At 39.1% G+C, this 26,790-nt stretch overlaps 1 protein-coding gene across 1 annotated transcript in view; it reads right to left on the bottom strand.

Moving 5' to 3' along the window:
- The window catches only part of TRHDE (thyrotropin releasing hormone degrading enzyme), a 381,409-nt gene that overhangs the window by 342,765 nt on the left and 11,854 nt on the right, over positions 1–26,790 (bottom strand). The window contains exon 2 of the mRNA XM_059186345.1: positions 25,361–25,634. Coding sequence (XP_059042328.1) covers positions 25,361–25,634 — 274 coding nt within the window. The remainder of the gene's footprint in view (positions 1–25,360; positions 25,635–26,790) is intronic.

The raw sequence follows: 26,790 nt of genomic DNA, 5'->3' as shown, positions 1-26,790 counted from the left end.
CAATCTAGACTTTGAAATTCTTATAATCGTCCTAACGAGCGGGAAGAAAAAAAAAAATTGTAAGAAAAGACCACTTTCTCCAAGGAATGTACTAAATAATTTGAAGCTATCACAACTGGCAGTTAGGAATGAGTTTCATTCTCTCGCAAATGTTATGGGAAGAGTTTACACTGTCTCCCAACTGACCATTTTGCGATCAATTTAGTTTTCTCTCGTTGTGCTCCTGGACATCTACCAAAATGTACAGACTCAACTATGGTACTCCAAACTGGCCAGTGTAATGGGAAAAATACGATTAATTCTGCTTTTATTATCATGATTATCATATAGACTGGCAATAGGTAAGGCAATTTTGTTAGTGTTCCGTTAGAGTATCACTCATTTGATGTCAACAATATTTACTGAGTGGGACGCCTGGGTGGCTCAGTCAGTTAAGCGTCTGTCTTCAGTTCAGGTCATGATCCCAGAGTTCTGGGATCAAGTTCCTCAATGGGGTCCTTGCTCAGAGAAAAGCCTGCTTCTGTCTCTGCCTGCTGTTCTACTTGATTGCGCTTTCTCTCCTGCTCTCTCTCTCAATCTGACAAATAAATAAATAAAATCTTTAAAAAAAAAAATCTACTGAGTGGCAGCTGACAAAAATAATCTTTTCCTTGGGACGCCTGGGTGGCTCAGTGGGTTGGGCTGTTGCCTTCAGCTCAGGTCATGATCCCGGGGTCCTGGGATCAAGTCCCACATCGGGCTCCTTGCTCGGCAGGAGGCCTGCTTCTCTCTCCGCCCCTGCCTGCTTGTGTGCTCGTGCGCTCTCTCTCTCTCTCTGTGTCTCTATCTCTAACAAATAAATAAATAAACAAATAAAATCTTTGAAAAATAATCTTTTCCTGTTCCTGGATTTCCTGCAATTGTTACATGCTGACCCCATCTATAACAATCACACCTAGGAGCTAGTATGTCTTAAACGAAGCTTGCATCTGTGGGCTCATTAGCCCATCTTCATTCAACTACCCATAGCCAGCTACCTAGACCCACACATTCAAACACTCACACATGCCCAGGTGATGAATAAATAAGGGTGTAATGAGTAATGAAGTTCAGTAAAAAGTTTCCAAACCTGTCTTAAAGTAGCTAACTGACTTAAACAACATTCTGAAAAGGATGAAACAACTGGAAAAGAAAAAAGACCAGTGATTGCCAGGGACTAGAGGTTGGGGAAAGGGGAATGACCATAAAGAAGCTTAAAAGGAACTTTTGGAAGTGATGGAAATGTTCTATATCTTGATTGTGTTGGTGATTACACGACTGCATACATTCGTCAAAACCCATAGAATTATATGCCTAAAAAGGATGAATATTACTTTTATAACTTATAGACCAATAAACCTGACTTTAATAAGAGTCAGCTAATTGGAAAAGGGAAAAGAAAGTCAAGGGGCCCTTAGTGACAACAAATGCTATAATTTATCCTCCAATAATGCTCCGTGAAGCTAAAATTCAGAGTTGTCACAAATCTTTAAAAGAACTTGCAACATTCTGTACATGAATAAATTCTTGGATTCAATACCATTAAAGGTCAGAATCAACTGAAATTGGTATTGATTAAGTACTATCAAATTTCAACTCCACGTGCTAAGGCAAAAGGAGGAAATGAGATCCATGAGGAGAGCAAAAACTTTATTTTAATTAGGAATTAAAATGGCTGCCTTCTCTCCAATTTATTTTCTTCAGAGCTCCAAGTTGAAAATATAACCATATTACTATATAATTATATTATAATAAAGCCCACAAAACAAATCCAATTCCCAATGCTGCTCTACATTTATATAAACATTTCATTTTTTGAAATTTTCGCATTCATTACTTTATATAATTCTTATGTAACTGGACACACAATTAATACAACACATTACATGGGAATAATAAGACGTCTTTATTTTGATTAGGATTTCAGAGTTATAGAGTACTGCCACATATATTATCTCCTTCAATTGTCACTAGAGCATATGTAGTCAAGGTTATTAAACCTGTTTTAAAATGAGCTGAGTGAAAAGCAACCAGCAATGGTTGGATGGTTTGCCCAGAGTCCCAGACTCAAGGCTCTGATTTAGACCCGCGGCTTAAACTCAGGTTTTCTGACTCCTATTCATAATAGCTAGACTTACCAGTTAGCACATAGTAAAGCACTTAATTTGCACAAAACACTATTAATTGAATACTATTATTGTCTCCCTTTAGCAAAGAGGAAACTGAGTTATAGAGAGGTTAATTGACTTGTCCAAGGTCACACAGCTAGACAACTGAGGAACTGAAACACAGACACAAGGTCTCCAGATTGCATGGTCCAAGATCATGAAATATTGTGTGTCACAGCATCTTCTGTTGTTCTTACACTGTGCAGAAGGCCTTCTGTAACCAACACACACTCAACTCATGTTTGTTTCATGGAAACTGAATTAAATTAACAAGTTATAAATTAGAAGGATTGGTGTTTCACTTCTTTTTCTTTTTACAGGGCTTCCTATATGAAAGAGAACATGAAACATTTTCACCCTATCCTGACTCCTGACGCTGACTTGTTCCCTAAAGCATTTAAACTCCGTGGCGTATAACACCATCTCCTTGACTACAAGCATTCGATCTTCTGATTTTCCGGTCCTTTCACTCTCCACTCTTTGCAACTTCTCTTCAGCTTTGAAAAACCCCATCTTCTACTTCTCTTGCTGCTGTATCCTAGCCACACAGCACAATTGAAAGAAACAATCACCAGGAGACTGGTTCCACCATGAAGTCCTGACTTCCGAGGTTAAGGAGCTTTAGTGCCACTCAGCAATCTTCGTCACACAGGACAACTTTGTCCGCTCCCTTTCTCTCACAGCTGCTGTTCCAAAGCCTCCTTAGTGTCCTCGGGCACCCTCTTGCTTCTCTTCTCCATATCTCTCAACACATGAGCTTTCCTGGTACTCGATAAAAGAAATTGAGCCATCAGATATGAGCTCTTCAACCCTGCCTTGAAGTATAGTAATGCATCTGTTCTCTGCTTTGTCTCATACCACCTCACCTCCACTTTTTGAGAAAAAGCTCTTTCTCTTCTTGTTTCGAGTTATTCCCCCAATTATACTTTTCATCCCAGGCCCTCTCATCTCTTTTGGCTGATTTTCCATCACAGAACTCCACTCTCTTCAGTAGTTTTATAATCCCCCTCTCCACTGCTTTTTCTACTCAGCACATAAGCATGCTAAAATCTTTTTTTTTTTTTTTTAATTTTTAAAAATTCCTCCCTCAATTTGTGTCTGACTTCCTCTCTTGGGCTTTCACCTCAATTGAATTTCTTTCGAGAGTGGATATTTGCTATCTCCTCTTCTTCTCCTCCTCTTTGCTTCTCAAACCAGTGTCAAATGTCTTCTACCTTAAAACGACTTTGCAAAGGCTGGCAGAATTAAAAGCAGACAGTAGCTGGCTGGGGTTGGGGCTGGAAGTGGGGGGAGGGGCATGAGGGAATCCTGGGCCATGACAGAAATGATCGGTCTCCTCATTGTGCCCCCAGTTTCACAACTGTCAAAACCCAATGAATTGTACACTTTAAGAGGGTGCCCTTTATCATACACAAATCATGTTGATTACAGTTGATTAAAAAATAAACCCAGTATGACAAAGAGTTCTACTGTTAAAGAAAAAAAGAATGAAGAAATGAGCTAAAAGTAAGTCGACTAGCATTATCAAAAACTAAAATAAGATAAATTATGCAACTAAACAGTAAATTGAGATGTGAGTTTCCTTTCAGCCTCAGAAAGGAAATGACATTGGCTTAGAGAAATTTCTTCAACGAGGAATGTAACATATAGACTTTACAGATGAGATTTTAGATAACAGAACACCTTTAAAAAAATAGAGAAACGTCATTTAATTGAACATTATATGTATCACCTCCAATTTTTAAAAGATGAAAGCATAACATTGAATTATTACTCAATGAAATCATTTCTGTAGTTACCACTCTAATCTGGATGGGGCTTGTTACTCTCTGACAATGTAATACACTGCAGGAATAGGTAAAAGTGGGAGAAAAACCATCTTCCACACATCAGGTACTTTATATATGTCTTCTCATTTTGTCTAACATGCATAATAAAAGCTTGTTAGGTTAAATGAAATTATTTATTCTAAGTGCTTAAATAACACGGCTAACGTGTAGTAGAACCAGAAATCAGTTCCATTCCAGAATAAGCCAACCTTTAAAATCCTCCCTCTGGGGATGCTGGGTGGCTCAGCTGGTTAAACGTCTGCCTTCGGCTCAGGTCATGGTCCCAGGGCCCTGGGATCAAGTCCTGCATCAGGCTCCCTGCTCAGTGAGGAGCCTGCTTCTTCCTCTGCCTGCCACTCCTCCCCCTGCTTGTGCTTGCTCGACCTCTGACAAATAAGAAAATAAATAAAATCTTAAAAAATAAAAATCCTCCCTCTATGCCACACACATCCACTATCCAAAGAAGTACGTTGTCCACATGCCCATTAAATGCTCTCAGATATCAATTGTCTAAAGAAATCATTGGCAAATGCTGGGTCACAGGCAATGTGTCCTCACATACACTGCTGTGTGCATGGTGTCCTAATAGCCTATGGGACAGAAGGAGAAATAAATGTGCTTTAACCACCAAGAGCGGCCCTGCTTGGACAGCCTACTTGTATTGTCTCCCAGTCCTCTCAAATGATGTAAACTAGAGAAGAACCTTCGAGAAAGCAAAAAGTATACAATCAGCCTTGATTCTACTGAAGCCGCTAGGCAGTTATTCTTTGAAAAACAAGAGTTCCACACCATATAATAGGGAAGAGACAAGCATGACAAAAAGGGGACCTTCACCATAAAGCATTCGATTTTTAATAAAAACTACATTTTTATAGTTGCACATAAAATGCATTTGCTACAAAATTCGTTTGCCAAAGTTCAGTGAATTACCTTGTTGGGTGGAATTATTTAGTCTTACCTATTTAGAAAATGGAAAGATTTCAATTTTAGTTTTAGTTGAGCAGATTCGGAGCTGTTTGCTCTGACGACAATGAGCAACTAACTCAGCTGTTCCCTGTGTAACACAGAAACCATACGGATCTCCTCAGCATAAAACAAACTTGAGAGCATTCCTTGAATTCTCTCATTTTCTCAAAACCCAGATCCAATATATCATGAATCCCGGCAGTTCCACCTTTAAAATATAGCCCCAATTCTACTACTTTTCTACACTCCACTGCCTACACACCGCAGTCACCATGTAGATGGTCCCTTTGCTTCCATCCTTTAATCCTCTACCGTATATTCCCACACTGCAGCAGAGGTATTTTCTAAAACTGTAAGTCTGACATGTCATTCCTCTGTTTGAAACCTTTCAGAGGCCACCTGTCGCACTCAGAATGAAAATAAACATCCCTATGATCACCTACAAGATACCACCTACATGCACACGCACACACGCACACTCAACAGACATTTGACCTCATAATCTCCCATTCTCCTCCTCACCCCAATGCTCTTTTTGAAGCACCTGGAACACTCCAGGCAATGCCCCCCCCTGGCCCCAGTGCCTTGGCACAGTCTGTTCTCTCCACCTAGAATGCTCTTTCCCTAGGTAGCCCAGTACTCGCTACAGTGTAGTTCTGTCTACTCAACATGTTCACAGAGCTCTTTCATAAGCATCCCCTTTTAAATAAAATCACACTCTCTTCCTGCTTTTTCTTTCTCCTTAGCACATATCACCACCTCATATATTATGAATTCTATTTTCTTGTCAATCTCTACCCCACTGAAATAGAATGTAGGCTCCATGAAGCTCTGCCCATTTTATTCATTGTGGGGTCCCCCTAGTACCTAGAACCATACTGGGATATGTGAAAATTCCAGTAAATATTTGTTGAGTGAACATTACTGGTTAACTAAAGGAATGAAATTATGATATCTATAGAGAGAAGAAGGCATATCCTGTTAGCTACAGCTGAAATATGTACATTTACTACATCTAGTACTGTTGCCAAGTTGTTTAATGTAAATTTAAAACAAATGAGGAATTAGGGAAAAAGTCTGTTTGATGTATTGAGTACTGGAATTATGTGTATCATAAAAAGGCTTCCTATCCTCTCCAATTTAAAAATGCTAGTATTATGCAAATTTTCCAAAAGCCCAGCATTTACTAGGCTGTGATTTACAGAAATAGTATGTTTAATACATCATTACTTTCTTACATGGAATCAAAAACTAATGATGGAATTAATCAATACTGTTCTCTAGCTTGTTTTCAGTGAAAACTATGGGTATGGGAAACATTTATAAGAAACAGATGTGAATAGGGGTGCCTGAGTGGCATAGGTTTTTAAGTGTCTGCCTTTGGCTCAGACCATGATCCCAGGCTCCTGGGATCAAGTCCCTTGTCGGTCTCTCTGTTTAGCAGGGAGCCTTCTTCTCCCTCTCTTTCTGCACCCCCTCTCTCTGCCTGCCACTCCCCCTGCTCTCACTCTCCCTCTCTGTGAAATAAATAAATTCTCAAAATAAGAGAGAAATAGATGTGAATCAATTCTACTTTGTTTGTCTTACAAAATATTAGATTTTAAACTAATCTCATAATTTTTTTTTTTTTTGAGAAAACCAAGAGTTTCAGTTGGGTATCCATCAGCAGAACAAGGTCTCAGGAGGCAGGGGGAGGGGAGAAGGAGAGGACCGAAGAACCCAAGCTGCAAAGAATCTGTCTTAGGAGTAGCAACTTTCACTAGGAGTGACCTTGTAAGATGGATTTGTTTGGACAACTGAGCTGTACAACCCCATGGAGCTAAAAAGTAATAACAGCCAAGGCAAAGGAAAGCAGAACACCAAGACAGAAATCCAGGAGTGCCTTCCAAGATTTGGAGCATGAAGAGGGATAATAAGCTATGTTCAAGGAAAAGAAAGGAGTTTAAGGCACAGAATCAGTAAAACAAGTAAAATTACTGGAGAAAATGACCTACTTTTGTCAGACTGTACCTCCTCATTCAGACAGACCCTGTACCTTCCATAATAAAATCTCATCACTCTGGGGTTTTTTACCTAGATTGGGATTGGTCCCATATATTCAACCAGAAAGAGATTCCTTCTCTAGTCCTAGATACATCCTGATACAACCATCCCCATACAGTTAGAAACTATCCTACTGAAAATATTAGTACCTATGATTGAGGAGGCAAATGACTCTGTAGCCAATATCCTCCTGGATGCTTAGTCACCATTTGGTGATTAATTGTTTGGCTTCTCATCAATGGCAATTTATACCTCTATGATTGCTTTTGCAAAAGTCACACCATGAGCACCAACAATGTTCCAACATCATTCTCAGTAATTACCCATGATGATTGGCCTGGAGTCTTTCAAAGGGGTTTAGAATAGATAAATTGTTGAAAATGATTTCACTTAATTTCTGGAATGAGAGTTTATTATTTTTATTATTTCCTAATGAGAATGCCACATTTCACCTTTAAAATTTTGTCAAAATGGTTCAATTGTTATGGAGGGGGTTAGGTACTCTTGAATAAAAAATACAAAAAAAAAAATTCAATGATATAATACTCATGAGACTATTTCCCAGGAATAAGGGCTTTTACTGTTTTTGAAATTTTATTAGGGTCTCTCTTTTTTTGGTGGATTATTCTAATTAAAAAAAAATCAATTGGGGCGCCTGGGTGGCTCAGTAGGTTAAAGCCTCTGCCTTCGGCTCATGTCATGATCTCAGCGTCCTGGGATCGAGCCCCGCATAGGGCTCTCTGCTCATCAGGGAGCCTGCTTCCTCCTTCTCTCTCTGCCTGCCTCTCTGCCTGCTTGTGATCTCTGTATGTCAAAAGAACACCAAATGAATATAATCTTTAAAAAAAATCAATCTCGATCTCTCATTCTCTTTCTCCGTCTCAGAATATTCATCGAACCCCAGAATGAGATGACAGACACATGATATAGTAAGACTGATTTCTGCTCTTCTACAACCCCGTACAACTACCTATAGAGGAAATACTTCCTTTAAAAAACCAGTTCACTTAGTGTATAATCAAACTGGCTCAGTCAGTGTGTAATCCAGCTCAGTGTTACTGGGAATCCAAAGAAATTTAAGGAAAGATTCTTGAAGCAAATAACCATCTCAGGGACAGACCTAGCTATAAGGAACTCATTATTAACTTCTTGATTAAAGCAGACTGCCTAAGACTTCTAAGAGGTTGCTGTTTGTGTCACCTCAAGATAATGAATAAGATTAACCAGGTATTTCTCTATTTAATTCATGAGCTAGCTATCATGCAGAGAGAGGTACATATATTTATATAAATCCAAACAAAATTTTCTATAAATCATACCCTGGTAGGATCACTACAACGCCAATATTTCCTAATATTTCTATATGATCCCCTTGATCATTGAGCCCTATATACTGGAAACGATGCCAAACTTACTAAATAAAATCGGGCTCTCTCTGCAGCCACCCTATCTTATGGAGATATTTCCTTTCCCCACTTAGAATAAAAATGACAAGGGAGACATTAAGTTTAAAATGCACAGTAGTAAAATTGCAACAAAAGCTGAAGGATAAAGGAATACTGACATTCCCGTTACCAGTAAGGGCCAAATATGTTTTATATGTAAATCTGAAGAATCCAAAAACTGTAACTAGGAGCTTCATTGGAGGCAATAGAGGCAGTGCAATTAGATTGTCTCATGGAAAATGTTTGTAGAACCAGACAGAACCTGTTTAGTATTTTAGCTCTAACATCCACCAACTCCGTGACAATGATGGAGTTGTTAAGCCCTTTGAGATTCCATTTCCCTACCTAAAAAAAAATAGGGATAATGACAGCAGCAGCATCACACAGCTACTTCTCACTGCTCCGGGCACAGGCTTCATGTTTGCTAAGTGTCTAATGCTGTTATTGTGTTTTAATGATAATATTCTGTGGCAAGGACTGCTAATTGTCTACCAATGTCCAATCCCTGTGCTTTTTACTTTTAGAACCCCACATTTTCATCTCAACACATGACTTTATAGAATACACTACACTTCCCAACAGCCTTTCCACCTGGATGTGTGTAGCAAGTAAGAAAATTGAAGTCAATGAGAGTATTTTTTTAATGCTTTATATGTGACAGAATGACCAAAGATCATCCACATAGCATGGGAAGAAAACCTTTTGTCCATGATCCTGATTCAGGAATGTCCATCAGAGCATTTTAATATACTCCCAAAGCCAAGACCCTCAGCCTGAAGGTTCAGATTCAGCAAGCCTAGAGGAGTGCCTGGAAATGTGAAACTGAGAAACAGTTACTAGGTGATTCAGATATGCACCTGTACTTTAAGGACCACGGCTGTAGAGCCTCCATGAAGTTCCATACATCGGGAATATGAAAAGTTCCATACATCTGGAAACTCCTCAAACAGAACAACATTCACGCTATCCTAAAACAGCCGAACGATACCTGAGCGCAGAACACAGTATAAAAGTGCCTTCTCATGTGTTCTTTCTGCATGATGAGCTTATGCTCTTTATTTATGAAAACCTTTGTCTCTTAATCCTTCTGTTTCCCAACCAGAACGTCCAACTCCCTAACAGTGTGCCCTAGATTACCTCCCAGGGCCTTTGCGTGCACACGGATCTGCAGAAGCAAGCGGGTATCTGTAAGTGAAATGATCTGGATGAGTCCTCTGTTGCCTCTTGAACACGTGCAGCAGCCTGGCTGCACACTTCCAGACGGAGTCGCCTCCATTCCTTCAAACGGGGTCATCAACCCCCCATATTCTCAATCAAGGGTTATTTTGCCAGGGCACATCTGACACCATCTGTGTCACAATGGGGGGCGCCACCAGCATCTAGCATGTGAAGCCCAGGGATGCTGCTAATGACCTCGTAATGCACAGGACAGAGAATCACAACAAAGAAATATCCAGTCCAAAATCAACAGCGTCAAGGATGGAGAAACTGTTCCAAAGGGAGTTGAACAAAACCCCTTCCCCTATAGATCTGTGGTTAGAATACCCTAAATACACAAGCTCTAAGAAGCATCTCACACTGATCCAGAAAATAAGCTCCATGAAGAGAGAAGCCTTGTTCCTCGTGCACACACCTCTGCAGGGGCAGATTTCAGTCTTAACGTCTGTGCAAGTGTATAGCAGGAACAGAGAGGAATGCAGGCTTTGCAGTCAGACCAACTGAACTCAAGCCCCCGCTTCAGCATTTAATACTGTGGTACAACAGACAAGGTATGCCATCTCTCAGAGCTGCTTATCCCCTTATCTGTGAATGAAAATTCCTAATCACACTGTTCTAAAGATTAAATTAGATAATCCATATAAAGTTCTTAGAACAGTAACTGACACGTAATGCGGGATTAATAAAATAATGCTATTATAAAATGAAATAACTAATCTGATGAATGAATGATTTTCCAATGTCCAATAGTGCAGAAAATCTCCTCCTTTCCATCTTTTAACCCACACTCCCCTGACCTCCCCCCCCACCCTTAACTGTAATCTGGTAACTAACAGGATACAGGATATCACTTCATTTTTTATATGTGGACATAGGATAATAGACATAGACACTTTGTTCAATTCTGGTTTAATTCTCCATGTCTTCAAATAGCTTTCTTTCCCTGATTTCCTCCTGAGAGCAATTCTTCCACACACCTAAGAAGAGTCCATCTTCACCCATGAGAGAGAATCATAGTAAAATATCCCTCACACCCATCTCACTTCCTCTAACGATAAGGTTATAAGTCACTTGCGTGATGCTGGTAATCACGGGAAAAATAAACATTACAAATTTTGCAGCACTTTTCACAGTGCCATTATGCTGGGGCGTTGAGATGAAATGGCAGTGGTTCTTGTCTCCCCCGCTAAACAATCCTCCTTCACAGAACATCATTTTTAAGGCATTCACACAAAAGTTCCCATGTCAACCTTGTGTGCTCTTCCTTCCCACGCCCCAATCAGCCTTCTTACTACTGAGACACAAGTGGTCTCTCTTCTGTAGAGGTGGCCATGCCCTGAGCATCCTTCTGGGTCCAGCACTCTATTTCTTTGAGCTTTTCAGCAGCATTAGAAGGCATATGTTGTTAACCCTGTTCTATAGAAGAGACTGCAGCTCCAGTTAAGAAACCTGCCCTAGTAAACGGGGGAAATCCAAAATCTCACCCTGAGTGCCAAATACCAATGTTACCTCCACCACGTTTCTTTTCCCAGCCTGCACTTGACTCCCCACAGCCTCCCAAAAAAACACACATCACGGGAGAGAATCCCTTCACGCTGCGGCGATGTTTTGCACAGGACTACTCTACATGCTTGCTGTTCACACTGTTTCTCCCAAAGAGAAGGGAAGGCAAAAGGACTGTCTCCACCAGGAGCCTCTCTAATATTTCCACAGAGGTCCTTCTGATGGAAGTTCTCGTCGTCTAATGAATAACTAGAGAAAAAAAAAAAAAAAAGAAGAAGAACACTCTCCCACTCAGACAAAGTGATCCTGTTTCAAACAATTATTCTTCTCCATGTGAAATGCTGAGACACACTTCTGCATTAATTCCAAGCATGTGTACAGATAACCCAACTTCCAGCCTGACTTGCCATTTAAAAGATTTACATCATCAGAGAGACATGTATAATAAATTTGCCATTAAAAAAAAAAAAAAGAACTCCGTATTTCTTCATTTTCTTTCACTGGCACGACAGGAGTGTGTCATGTTAAGTTGTAGGGGAAGAAAGAATGAAATGCCTCACTCTGGCCAGTCCTCGGCCTGAATCTGAGCTCTATGGAAAAGAGAGAAGGTAAGAGAGTAAGCGAAAGAAAGCAGGGAAAAACTACTGGAAATCAGGGCACACTATCGATACACCATCCTCTAGGTCAAGCAACCTAAAACTCTGAGGTTCTGTGATTCACTTTTATTTCTTCCTTTGTCACCCAAACCAAGACACTCATTAAGGCTTTTTGATTTTTCTTCCAAATGTGTCTCCTATCATCCATGCTTCAAATAATTACTGAGTGACTGCTGTTTGCTACACACCATGGAGGATATAGTATATGCTATCCATGTCATTTCTGTGAGCTGCCCCAGCATGTGTGTGTGTGTGTGTGTGTGTGTGTGATCACATATATCAAATAGCACATGCGTGTGTTCGTCACTGACAACAGCTCTTACAGATATTGCAATCTAGTGAGAGAAGATGTGCAGGAAACAACAAAATGAATTCATTAGGACAATGATCCAAAGAGAATTTACAGCTGAAGGGCTATTACAGTTCAAGGAAGGGAGGGAAACTAGCTGGGCAAGGCTTTGTGGAGGCTGTGAAACCTAAAACCAACTAGAAGAACAGGTATTCCCTTAAACAGTTAAGCAAGTGTAATTCTTCCTTGTTACACCAATGTTCTTTAAAATTTCAACTCAGTAATTGAAGCACAGTATTTATGGGGTGTTTTTTTTTAAAGATTTTAATTATTTGTTTGAGAGAGAGCACAAGCAAGGGGAAGGGCAGAGGGACAAGCAGACTCCCCACTGAGTAGGGAGCCCGATGTGGGACTCGATCCCAGGACCCTGGGATCATAACCTGAGCCAAAGAGAGACACTTAACCAACTGGGACACCCAGGCATCCCTCACAGAGTTATGCTGAGAAAAAGTTTCACTGTCATGTAAAAAACACAGATAGACAGTTGCTGTATTTGCCTTTTCAAGGTCTAAATGTTCATTATCCATGCTCAGTCATGACCTTGCGGTGGGGGATGCTTCCAAAACTGTAGGCTTCCTTACCCTCTAAAATTATTCGCACAGGTCTTCGAAGATGACTACTTCTTAAACTTCACATTTATTATGTCATTTCCCTACCCTTTGGGCGTCCTTATTTTTTTCCATTCCTGATCTAAACTAGTCTCTATGACCCCACTCTACCTATTTAATTTCACTTCCCACAATGCCACCTTGCATCTTCTCTGGGATCCAGCCTGGTTGAATACAAGCTTGGGAGCTCAGCGGCCTGGGTTTGGATGCTGGCTCTGCCACTGTAAGCCACACGACCATGGGCAAGTTCAGCAGGCACTTCCCTGTGCCTCACTTTCCTCATCTAGAAAATGGGAATAGTAATTATTGAAGTATTAAATGAAATGATACTTAGAACTGTGCCCAGCAGCTAGTCAGGACTCCGTAAGGGATATCTCTATTTCTGCTGCTTTTGCTTATAGGATATACTTTCTCCTTTCTTGATAATGTCCTACTGTTTTTCCTTTGAAAAACTACCACTCTGCCCTGAAAGGTACGTTAAAGAAGGAACCCAAGTATCTTCATCATCCCAAAAGTGGGCACTCTATTCAAGTAAAATAAATTGCTCTTTCTCCTGAAAATTTGAAGACAAAAGCTAAAACAATCTGATGACAGTGCCCTGAGAAGTTTCTTAATTGGTATGCCATCTAGATCCTCAAACTATCCTTCTCAAGACCTAATTATTTAATTCTTCATTTCTGTGAGCTTTCCAGAATGTACCATTGATTTTCTCTTTTGCTTAAGTTTTCCTGAGATGCTTTCAGATATTTGGGACCAACTGCCTGATATATTAATCTTCTCAAACTGAAGAAAACCCCAATCTCATTCCTTCCTTGGACATTCTCTTCACCTCACAAAGAGGCTCTCTAATTTACTTTCTGCCTACCCATATCCACCCATCCCTCAGGACCCAAAGCTTTTCAATAATTATCTATGCCATCACTGATTTCTTTTTCTGTTCTTCAACATCTAGCATACCACTGAACTTTACCTTTCCTTTATAAACTAGTGCCCTCTGTACCATCCAGGGTACGGTTGCGAGTTTATCTTGTCTCATCAACTGGCTTCTAAATCCTTGGGAAACAAAATCTATACCTTATGCATCAGTATATGTCTAGTATTTAACATGGTGCTAAGTCCAGAGATGACACCGGGTACCTATTAGCTTACTAATTAAGGTTAATCCGAATAGTTAGAGGATTTTTTCCTCTCCTTGCCACTTGAAGTCTTATAAGTGAACTTCTTATGAATTCTGCTCAGTCTCTTCTCTCATTGATCTTAAGTGTGCCATAATTTTCCAAATATCAATAGTCCATTATTGAACGCAGTTGCTCAATACATATTTGTGAATGGATAAAGAAATGTGTTTCTTATGATTTTTAAGAAATATAACAAGAAATAAGTCATTTTCAGTGTCGTGTGAATAGTACATATGGGTAATGATTGGCTTTAGGCATTCACCAGTTCCTCCCCAAATCAAACCTAATCAGAAAGCAGCACTCACAGACCCAGTGAATTTCTTTTCTGCCATCTGGTCTGAAAAGGAAGTCAAGAAACATTAAGTAGGTGGCAGTAGCTAAGAACAGGCAGTACTATTAGCACTTCTGATGCCTTCTTCCACTCTGAATATTCGCTTTTATATATCCAACTGAATATAAAGGCCTTGTAGGCCTTCCTTTGATTCTTTAGCAAAGAATATTTCTCTTTATTTCCTGTAAGTTCCATCTCCAGAAATATTAATATACCTCAACTAAATATCCTAGTCTTCCTAAAAGTTGATTATAAATCATATAATAATAGTCTGATCTGAGTTACATGAACCTTTAGAATATGATTTTGTTTCACCCTTTGTTTTAGATCATAGCTACCCAGAGATTTTTCTCTAGATGGCAGCACATTTTCTGTCTGAGTCTAGATGCAAAAGCTGGGCTACTTTTTCATGTCAGCCACAATCTAAGCAATGGAGCTTGTTTGTCCTACATCCAATTACTGTCTGCTCCTTGATCCTTAGAAAGCTTGATCTAGACTGGCATGGCAGCTTTAATCAAACAGGAAAACAGACCCTGGTCAGGTAAATAATGGAAAAAAGGAAGTGAGAGTCTTTTAGCAACAATGATAAGACATTTTAGATTAGATTTTAGTTTATTATTTTAGATTATCCCCATGCTTCAACAGAAAACTCCTGATATGATCTGAAGCCCTCCCAAGCTCAAATCCCTCTGCTTAAAGGATAAAATCAAAACTCCTTAACATGACTTACAAATCCCTTCATGATCTGGCCCCTGCATAAATCCCCAACCCCGTCTCTTACTATTCTCTCCTCAATATTACACAATATTCTGTCTACCTCTCTTAGATTATAAAGAGTTAGCCAAAACAATCCTTTAAGTACAAGGTGGCTCAGTCGGTTAAGCCTCTGACTCTTGATTTTGGCTCAGGTCATGATATCATGGTTATGGGACAGAGTTCCTCACGTCAGGCTCCACACTCAGTGGGGAGACCACTTGAGATTCTCTCTCTCCTCACTCTCTCCTCCTGCCCCTCCCTCCACTCATGCATGCTTATTCTCTCTCTCAAATAAATAACTCTTTTCAAAGAATGAACCCCTCTTTATTAAAAAAAAATTAAAATTAAAAAAGTAGAAGTCCTAAAGAACTAGAAGGAAAAAGAATAAGGAATATCAAAAAACAACAGTAATGAATCTGAAGTTAGAAAGAAAGTAGACAGCAAAGAAAATTATGTTATCAGATTATATGCTACTACTTAGATATGTGGGGACAGTATCTAAAAGACAGCTGAATTGGTGGTGGCCTCTGCTATGAAAATCCTAGCAGGAAGTCTGGGGAAAGGAAGATCATAGCCGAATCAACCTTCCCTCTCCCAAAAAGAGAAGTGGACCTCGCTATGCACCACACAACCCATCACACACACAATCAAGAATAAACATACTACAGCCATGAATACTCTACACTAACTAAATTAGTCTGTTTTGTAGGTTTGCTTTTTTACTTCAAGTTTTTCCTGTAGCTTCTATTAGCCTCCTCAATATGTAGACTCTTAAACCTCAGGACAGTTGTGGATTGTATAACGAAACCCATTATCATCCATCACTGAACTCACCATCAGCCCAGGCTAGCCACCAGGGGATGGGTATTTGCTAAAGCACACTCCATTACACCAACATCCCAATGGAAACTTTGGGGCAAGATAGTTCTTAAGCTCTTCCATTAACTAAATTGTGCCTACTCAGTTCACTCCCTCTCTGTTAACACATGCCTCCGGTCTACCATTCCATCCTCTACGTAAGTAATCCTTATTATCAACAGCTCTTATTCCTTACACAAACCCTAAACACCCACTGCTTCGGCCCACATTCTTTTCCTTATTTAGATCTGTTCTTATCCACCCTCAGAGCCGGAGTGAGAGACGTGAGCACTTTCCCAGCTCCTCAATGGTGACTTTACACCACTATTGCTCCACTTCCATTAAAATAAACTCTTCTTTCAGAGTTCATGGCTTTCACCAACCCTCTTCCACATCTAGGCATGTAGGTGTTACACTCGAGAATCTGAAGGCTGGCATAGTTTTCTTGCCACATTCTCAAGGATTCCCCCTTAGTGTTTCTGATGTTTGTTCCAATATGGCCCCACAGTTCTCTGTGCACTCCATGACTGTGTCTTCAATCCTGTTCATTCATCCAACTTTGCAATAACAGGCTTAAAACTCCTTCAACTCATCCTGAAATCTGAAACCTCCCACTCTACCCCAGACCATCTTTCCACCTTACTCCCTTTATCATTCTACTCCTACTTTTTATTCTCACAGTGACTTCTATTCACCAACTGTCCCAATCCATTTTCTATGAATATCACTCCGATTGTGGGTTCTCTCGCCTTTCTGCCTCTCTGGACACCAAGGCCTATGATTTCAACAAGGCCTTTATGATCACTCTTTTACTGCTACCCCTTTGACTATTGGCCTTGTGTGCCTCATCAATCTCCCACGCTGAATCTCCCCACATCTGTTTTCTCTGTTCCTGGTCCTGGGTTCTTTAAACAGAAAGGTACAAAACAGTGTTGGCTATTTCCCCTATGAAAACAAGCCATTAAACATGAAGTAGTCATTGGCTTCTGTCTGGGATCTTTTTGGTTCTCTTCCTATAAATTCAGCTCTCCCATATCTAAAAGCCACCCACAAGTAGGCTCTGCATAGATTTATTTTCTTATCCCTTCCATAACTAGCACTATTAAAAACAGTCTACAGTCACTGCGTGCATTTCTTCACTCTACATTCACTTCTTTGCAAAACTCATCAGGTTTGTTCCTCCCACACTAATGAAATTTAAGGAGGTTCATCAATTAAATCATTTTCCTTTTTCAGTTATCAAACTCGTTGGCTCCAATAAACTTGTGACCTAGCCACATAGGTTGCTGACAAGACTGCAGACCCAACTGGATAACCCAAACCTGGCTCAAACTTATCTCTCATGCAGCAGAGGTGAGCTGGGAGCTATAATCCCAAGGCAGGCACCCGTAGGACAGCCAGCCTAGGGCTTCCTCACTGGCAAGACTAACTCTCACCAACCAATCAATAATACTCAGAAACTTGGCTTTCCTGATAGGGGACAGAGACAATCCCTGGTCCTTTTGTATTTAAGGGCCACCCAATTTCCACCCCCCCCCATATTAGATCCCCCCACAGCTTAGACTCTGTACTGAATTCAGCTCCCTGTTTGACAGTAAAACTTTTCCCCTCAGTATTCAACTCTCAACACTTTTCACCTACATGTTCCTACAGAGTTCCTAAAAACAAACGATATCTGTATTGTAACATTTGCTATTTATATTTCAATATTAGTCAAACATTTTTCACAAATTTTCATGTCATATATTAATCAAAAGATTTTGGAACACCCCTGGCCTTGTGACTTCTCTAAAGGGAATTCACTCATTTAGATGTTCAATGGACTTTCAATGAGTACCTATCATTTTCTAGGTGCTGAATCTTACAAAATCTTACAAAGATGAATAAGATATGTACTGACTATAATGGATGAGTTTGCAAACTTTCTAGGAGTAGAGAGGAGGAGGATAGCTGTCTCTTATTGGGGTCATCAGGAAGCCTCCATTTATATTCCTAAATTGACTGTAATCTAACTCTTTTGTTACTAGTTTTCTTTCTCAGTGGACCTTATTATATTGGTAATACAATCTAAACAGAATGTCTAATGACAAAAGATCTACTATTAACATGAATTTTTTTCATACTGGAATATATGCTTAGAGCACATTAACCTACACTTGCACATCTCTTATTAAAATGAGACCTAAGTTTTATTTTCAGTAGGAAATTACATGGAATAATCCCATGTTTTAAGGGTATATATACAATATTACTAGAACTCTAGCATCGGAAATGTGTGTCACGTGTATGCTTGTATACATTTTCCTTGGTATATTTGTAATATTTATCACTACTATAAATTTTGTGTATCCCTCATGTTGTACGCAGTTCACACAATAAAACTAAAAGAAAACATCTGCAGCACTAGTAGTAGATTTTTCCCAGTGTGCCTTCTCTAGAAACTCCTCTTCTTTGCAACATACCCTCCCATCTATGAGGTGAAGCAGAAGATGCCATGTTCCTATGATGTGTCTCCACATGTATACTGTCCAGACACAGTGACCAGAGATGATCACATGAACCATACAGGGGCAATCAGTAACACTCTCTATAAGTCTGGGAGTTTCTAAAGGTCATTTTCCCTCTTGGGTCCTCCGTGACAATATGCGAAACTTGGGGACTTTTGTTGGCGATATGACACCATGTGAATCAAAGAACAGAAGTCTGTCCACAGTGAGTAAAGCAAAGCAGAAGCAACACTGATGAGGACCTGCCATAGGAGTCCCAAGCTTCTCACAGGACTCCAAGTCCCAGGTCTATCCCTGACCTGGGATGCCTTGAGATATCCCAATACCTTCCTGATAAATTTTCCTTTGTGCTTAAGCTCACATTGAGTTTTTGCAACTTGCTAATAAAAGAATGCTAACAAATAAAATTTTATATATCCAGTTATAATAGGATGAACAGAATATTTGGGCAGTGTAGACTGTGCAGCCAAGAGAATAACCACAAAAAAAAAAAATGAAAACCCTTCATTGGTTGTGATAGCCAATTCAGAATACATAGGGAATCTGGAGGAAAGAAACATTCTATGATACCACATTCTTGATTCTTTGCTCAAGGGTCACATTCTTGAGTCTTTGCTCTTCTGCTTCCCCAATGTTTACTTATTCCTATCTTTTGTCCCTCATCAAGTCCTACCATTTTTTTTTAAATGCCTTTCATATCCATACAACCTTATCCATTTACACTATAACTACTCTAGTCCAGAGTTTCTCAGGTGAAAAACCTAGTCTTAACCCCAAACCCCTCACCCCATTCTCCTCATGTCCACATATTTTCCATGCTTTTCTCAAGCAGATTATAAAAATTACACATGTCATGACTGCAGCTTTTAAATTCTCAGTGGCTCTTATTGTTAACTGAACAAAATCTGAAAATGAAGCCTGGCATCAAGCTCTTTCACAATCTAGTTTCCATCTACCTCTCAAATTTATACATCCCTACTCCCTTCTAGGATTTCTGAATATATTATCAATTTAATTATCATCATCAGAGTAAGAACAATGTGTCAGGCACCATGCTTAGGATTTTATTAATATAATCTCCTATAATACATATAACTACTGTGATGATTTCCAATGAGTCCAAATTCTTTGACACTATTCTCATTGAAAGATGGGGTCTACATTCCCTTTGCTAGAATCTGGGCTGCTCTATCTGTTCCTAATACAGGGCATTAAAAGTGACACTGTTAAACTTTTTAGGCTGGGTAAGATAGCAATTCCTTGCTCAAAGACAGAGAGGGAGAAAAAAAGGTGGTGACCAATACCGTCTATGTAACCATTTGTAATGGAGTGAACAGGCAGTGTAGGCCCCTTGATACACTCACCTTTGGAGGCCTGGGGCACCAATAATGTGTTTGATGACTTCAGGCCACCAGGCAGCAAAGTAGCTCAGGCTACATGGTGAGACCACCCACAGGTGCTCCAGATGAGAGCCCCAAATAAGGGACGAGAAACAGCCAACATCAAGTAAAGACACTTAGTAAAGATGCTCCCAGATGAGTCTGGCCCCCAGCTGTCAAGTCACCCCTGCTGTCAACCCTCCCAGCTAAGACACTGACAGCAGAGTCCTCCCCTACTCTGTACTGCCCATACTCAGGACACACAGAATCCACATGCATAACAAATGGTTATTTTTTTATTGCTAAGTTTCATAGTGATTTCTAACTTGCCGGTATCAATTGGGGCTACTTTTAGTACATAGACGTAGGGCACTGGCAGAGCAGAAGACTTAAAACATGAGGTACTGGCTTTGGGATTGGACTGTGGGTGACAGTAAACGATCCTTGAGAGGACCACGTATCTGAAGCTTTATGGGCTTTAAGGAAGCTGCTGGTGACAGTATGAAGGATGTTAAGGTAAATGGTAGGAAGCTAAAGGAAAGGAGTCCTCCGTCACACAGTAGAAACAAGTCTGGCAACAGTGATGTCTGTAATGCTATGTAAAATAGGAAATATAACTATATTTTCTAGCTCAGAAGAAGTAGAATATGGAAAGCGCCTTCTCTCTGGCCATGAAAAGTCCCAAACAGGAGAGATGAGCTTAAGAACAAACTGTCCAATTTCCAAGCAAAATTTGGAGCTTGAAATTAAAACTCTTCTCCTTCCCAGGCTCTCCAGATGGCAAGAGATTCTCAAAGTAAGAAACAAACTCAGGGAGGAAAAATATAGGTCACTGTCAGGAAAAGATGATCTAAAGATGAAGCCAAGGACTCAACTTCAGGAACTGTTAAGACTTCAAATACTTTTAAAGTGGTGCCCTTCAAACCTTTTCAAACAGATAAAAAGTTTCTAAGGACATTAAGGTTCTGCCTCATAAACCTTCTCTGTTCAGTAACAGAGCATCTAAGAGTGTTATGAGCATTGTTCTACAAAGCCTCACAGTAGACAAAGGCTCATATTAAAGAAACCCAGAGTATAATTTTGTCTAATGGAATGTATGTAACTGGATACACAAAAAGCCCAATTTAAAAAAAATAATAATTATACCTGGGGGTGCCTGGGTGCCTCAGCTAAGCGTCTACCTTTAGCTTAGGTCGTGATCCTGGAGTCCTGTGATGGAGCCCCACATCAGGTACCCTGCTCAGTGGGGAGTCTGCTTCTCTCTCTGCCCCTCACCCCACTTGTGCTCTCTCTTGTGCTCTCTCACTCTCAAATAAATAAAATCATTTTTAAAAAATAATAATTATGTCTGTTTTGACTTAAAGCAACAGAACCAATGCAAAATAATAATAATAATAAGCTTTTGGAACCTTAAGTTTTTACAGATAGGAAGCAGGTGGAGAAGGTTATTCCATGGCAAACACAAACTAATTTTTAATTACAAAATAAAAGATGGCTTAAAAGGCAAAACTAAGAACCCAAGTGATGGTGCCAAGTGCCAGGAGGACAAAAGGACAATTTATATTGGACAGTATTAAGCCATAATTTTAAAATCGCCAACATGTGCCCACTTGGATTTCAGAACTGCTATGGGCCCACAACTGCTATGTCCTCCCATTTTCTCCATTCTTGAATGGAAAGTCCTTTGGAAACAATCATATTCCCAGCTCAGCATCATCTGTTGTGGGAGAGAAGATAGATAACATGTCCCTTTAGTTAACAGGCCTTCAGAGCAAAAGAACCATGTCCAAGAAACAAAATCCAAATAGTCTCATCTACACCTAGAGCTAAATCAGATGGTGAGATCCTGGATGTCAGACTTCAGCCTGATGTTGTAATGCAGTTAGACCTACTGGTGAGTATATTTTGTATGTGAGATGAATGTAAATAATTTGCAGCCTGAAAAAAGATGTACTGATTTGAAAACACATCCGCAAATTCACTGACACTCCCTTATCAAGAAGTGGGATATACGCCCTTCTCCAGCAATTCAGAAGCAGCCTTAATGACCTACTTGTAACCAGGAGCAGAAGTGATGATGTTTATGATCATAATAACCACACACTATGTCCCGTAGATACCCCATAGATATCCCTACCTTTGTCTTTTCTTAGTAACATTTCCCACCAAGGACTATATGCATACATCATCTGCTTTTCTAAGACCAAACCATCATTCGGGGTCTTAGTAAATCCCATCTACTCCATAAAGCATACCATTAGACTCCAGCCTTAGCAATTTCTCCCTCTTCTAAATGATCTTGAATTTATTTTCTACAACTTTCATTTCACAATTAGTGAATGCCAGTATCACTAAGACATAATGAGTGAATTCATTGCTTTTCTAATGCAGATTCCTTGGCTATGCTCTTGAATTATGTCCCTAGACTCCAAATGCCTACAGAATGAAAGCAAGTAATATACAATAATAAATCTGACATGGTGCAAAAGAAAAGAGTGGTCTGAATTAGGTTACACTAGGAAGCAATTGTTTCATGTAAATGGACCAGCCACCACCCAGCTACAGGGCACTGATTTTCTTCATAACAAATATTACCACCTGATATACATTTATTTGTTTTTTGTCACTCTCTCGTCATGAGAATGTAAGTTCCCTGAGAGTAGAGTTGTTGCTTTGTTTGCTGCTATATCACCAGAGCCCAGAACAATACCTGACACTCAGTAAGTATTTGCTGAAGGAATAAATGAATGACCAGTTGTTGCCACATGGGAATGTGAGCCCAATGTCACAAGTTCTTCCCATTTTTCAAGAGAAGCCAGAAATAAATAATTTTATGTGCACTCTCTCAATTTCTAAATATCAACAATTTATTACAAAAATATTAAGCCGTTTTAGGAATGGGTAAACAAAATAGGTCTCCCAGCTTGGATTCCACCTGAAAGAGACACGTGCAATCGCTGTACTAGAATGATCTGAGAGTTTTTTACCTAATTACTTAGAATAGTGCCTAGCAAGGTGCAGAAAACTTGAGAAGTAAATGATGATGCTTCAAATACACACACTTGAGGCACTATTACGATTCAGCTGCAAATTATTAAGATGCTACTCTAGTTATGCTCTTACAGCTCAGAGAAATCTGTGTCAGCTTCTGCTCCAACATGACCACCTGGACTTCACAAGACTGTCCCTACCCCAAGATCCTAAAGCTAAACTTCCACTCCTTCCAGCTGTTAAGAGTTCAGAAATGTGATTCCTATGTGCTGCTCTCCAGTAATAAAGAGGAAACGTGATGAAAATAAAAACAGATTGGATATCCAAGGGGTGACCAAAAAAAGAATTGATAAATAAGGGCTCCCAGTGGCAATTTTGTTTTCCTTTTTATTATTCTTAGCATTTTTAGATTATATAATCTAAAATTTTATTTCAGTTGACCTTTCGATGTTCTCTGGTAGCATGTTTTATCTTTTCTACATAAAAATTATTAAAGAGGAATTTTAAAATATTTACTACTTGGATTCTTAACCCTAATAAAAGTCACATCTAATAATTAGAGTGTGTCTGGATTTAAATATAGGTCACTTAGCAAAAGCTTAATTGTGTAGGGCTGAGAACACCTTTAAGATGCTTTAAAGAAAACATACTAGAAAAAACACTTCCAGTGTGCCCCATGCTGCAAGCTGATGCACAGCAAGCCAGCCATCAACTTTTGAAGACGTCAGAGTAAATGAGATGTCTTGGTGTTCCTTTTCTGTGTGCGGTCCAACATGTATAGCCTTGAAGTATCCATAGGAGACATCAACAAACATCAGAGGAACTCAACATATCAAATGAGTACAAGTCCAGAAGAGCAAAATATCTTCTGGCCCTCTATAGCCAGCACTTAGGACCTAATTTTAAGGATTATGTAGATTAATTCATTATACACAGTTCTTCAATAATGGCATTAATTTTTTATGCATGCAGATTTTACTCTTTAAATAGGTGCCACAGTGATTTAAATTGAAAGTAACACTGAGAAAATTTATTGATCCAAACCTATTTTTCAAAATTTAGGTGGTTTTGGACCTATGAACTTCTTACAGAACAAGAATATAGATTTCTGTTAACTCCTTTTGTCATGTTTGAGCAATGCTGAATACAATGGCCCCGAACAGGGAGAACTATTACTGGAATTCTTTTACAGACATACAGCTGAAATGATGAAACAGAGTTCCCAGGGCACATGGTGGGAAAAAGCCCAAAATATGGAATCAGACCAACGAAGTGTGTCTTGCAGCTCTACCACTTATTTAACTTTTTGACTCAGTATAAGTTACTTAATCGCTTTAAACCTCAATTTACTTTTTTCATCTGGAAAAACAGAATCATAATACCTTACTTTAGGGGCAACATAAAAATTAAAATAGATACATACTTATTGTGTAAGTCATTGAAATGAGGAGGAAGTTGTTAACTCAGCATAGCGTGACCTGACCTGACTAGTGCCAATACAATAAACAGCATGCAAAAAATGCTTGGAACACCATGCTGTCACAAATGATAGTTATCACAGAACGTCCAATTGCATCTTATTGTAAACTAAATGCAGAGCATGTCTTCTCTAGGCTTCCTATATATCATGCGCCCCTAAGAATGTATTTCTGTACACTTCGGTATTACGGGCTAAGAGAAGCTTTATAACCCTACAGAAATTCTAGCACACTGGCAGATGAACTCATGGACAAAAATACCCATTGAGCATTGTTGCTAATCAGAAAAATTAAAATGGTTATCTATAGGAGGATGACAGATTTTGATATCTTCACTCAAACCATTCTATTCAGATAAACCACAAAAACGTAATTTAAATCAAATATTAAAATGAAATAACTTAGAGAACTTTATCTATAATATAAATCACTTATGTGAAATTTTAAAGCACAGCATCTATTATAGAAATAGACATACACACACACTTGGTAATTGTATGAAAATATGCATAGAAATGGCAAACATCAAATTCAGGACAATAATTATCTCTAAAGGAAGAGGTAAGGCAATGAGATCAGGCAGGTGCAGACAGAGGGCTTCAATTCTATCCAGTGCCTTTTACTTTCCCAAAAACTAAATTAGACGAGAGCAAAGATGGTAAATTGTTTAGATTTCTCTAGAGCTGGCTTGTAGGCTTGTGGAGTTTATTGCATTATTCTCTACATTTTCTGGATATTTGAAATATTTCACTATGAAGAGAAGCAGCTTTCCCAGTCCCATGAATCAAAAGCAATTTCCCAAAGCAGACAACAGTTGTTTCAGAAGCATTGAGAAGCTAAAAAGGGATGGGGATGCTGGGGACGGAGGAGGCAGTGAAAGGGACAAGAGGGTGGGCACAGAAAAGACACTCCTCTTTGACTCTAGAAACCAGGAAAATAATTTCCCGCCAAGGGTTAACAACAGAATTTAGCTCTGTACGTCTTGAAGAGGATAAAAATGATTCATTCGTCATCCAGAAATAAGATTACTATACAATGCGTACATTATCTAAAAGCATATTTAAGTGTAAAATACTTACTGCAACCCCACTCTTGGTGGTAGTTTCTCTGTATGTGAAGTTGCAGATCGCCCAGGCTAAATAATATGTAGACATGAGAGGGGTCTGTGAAAAGTGATCCGTAACCCATCCATCTTCCTCAAACACAGAAGTTTCCACTGGCATATTGGATAAAGATAAATAGGTTGCTTGGTGCTTGATGCTAATTTTGAAAGTAGCCTTGTAGATCGGCTCGTCAAAACAAGGAAAGGCCTTTCTGGCATGGGTAGGTGAAAACTGAGTGACACCAAGGAATCTGGAAAACAGAAAATGACGTTCTCAATTACATTCATGGCTTGATAAGTTATGACCATTTTACATGCTTCTGCCGATAAAATAATGTATTTTGCCAAACTGCAAGGTAGTTTCTTCTGTGCCAAACTTAGGTGTATCAATAGCATGAAAGTATAATTTGTATGTATTTCCCCAACAATAAAAATTCTTTGGGGAAGTTTTTATCTCAATTAAAGTAAATCCTCTAAACCCAGACCAGTGCTTTTTAGACGAAACATTACACTTTACAGAAAAACAATTCATCAGCATCCCATGGGCTAACACTGGAAAACAATAGTTCTCTTTTTTGGTATGCCCTCACTTTCCCCTCTAAATGTATTTAAGTTAATGAAACTAAAATCCAAAAGATGTCATCAGATACATGTAGAATACAGACCATCAGTGGGAAACATCTGTGCCCTCAAACTTCAGCTAGATGTGATCTGATTTTGTTAAGGACTTTGAAACATGACAAACTTTGGTCTAAATTCTGGCTTTGCAACATTCTCAGCCATATCATCTTGGATGACTACTAAATTTCCCTACGGTTTAGGTGTTCCTTGCTTGGAAGGAAATAATCAAGCCTAACTTTTAAAAAATACTATAAAGCTTATTGGAAATATATATAAACACATGTTTATATTGACTAATCCAGAGATTATCAGTTTTACGACCCACAATACATATTTATTATACAAATTATAACTTTGGTATTATTGTGTTAATATAATACAGGTAATTGTACATAATAAATATATAATAAACATGTTAATGTAGATATAGGTGTATATATTTCTACTAAGTATATTTAATGCCTTCAAGTTTTCAGATCAAGCTGCAACATTGCATTTCATTAAAGCTAACTACAACCTCTTCATTTTTCCACAGTTATTACAAATGAAAATACTCAAACTAAGTAATTCAGGGCCACCCTTTTAACTTGAAAAAGAAGCCATCATTTATGAAAACAGTCATGATACAAATCAATTTAAACTTTTCTGATAATATTAGTTACAAAACTCAATACCAGGCAAGTCAACATCAGACCCTTCATAAAACATGACTGAGCGCTGAAGTCATTTCTTTAAAAGACTCCGTCCCCCAGAAGTAGTCCTGCCACCACTCCCCTCTTCATCACC

This window comes from Mustela lutreola, chromosome 8 (genome assembly GCF_030435805.1).
Source record: "Mustela lutreola isolate mMusLut2 chromosome 8, mMusLut2.pri, whole genome shotgun sequence".
NCBI lineage: Eukaryota > Metazoa > Chordata > Mammalia > Carnivora > Mustelidae > Mustela > Mustela lutreola.
This window is presented reverse-complemented; position numbering and strand designations above follow the sequence as displayed.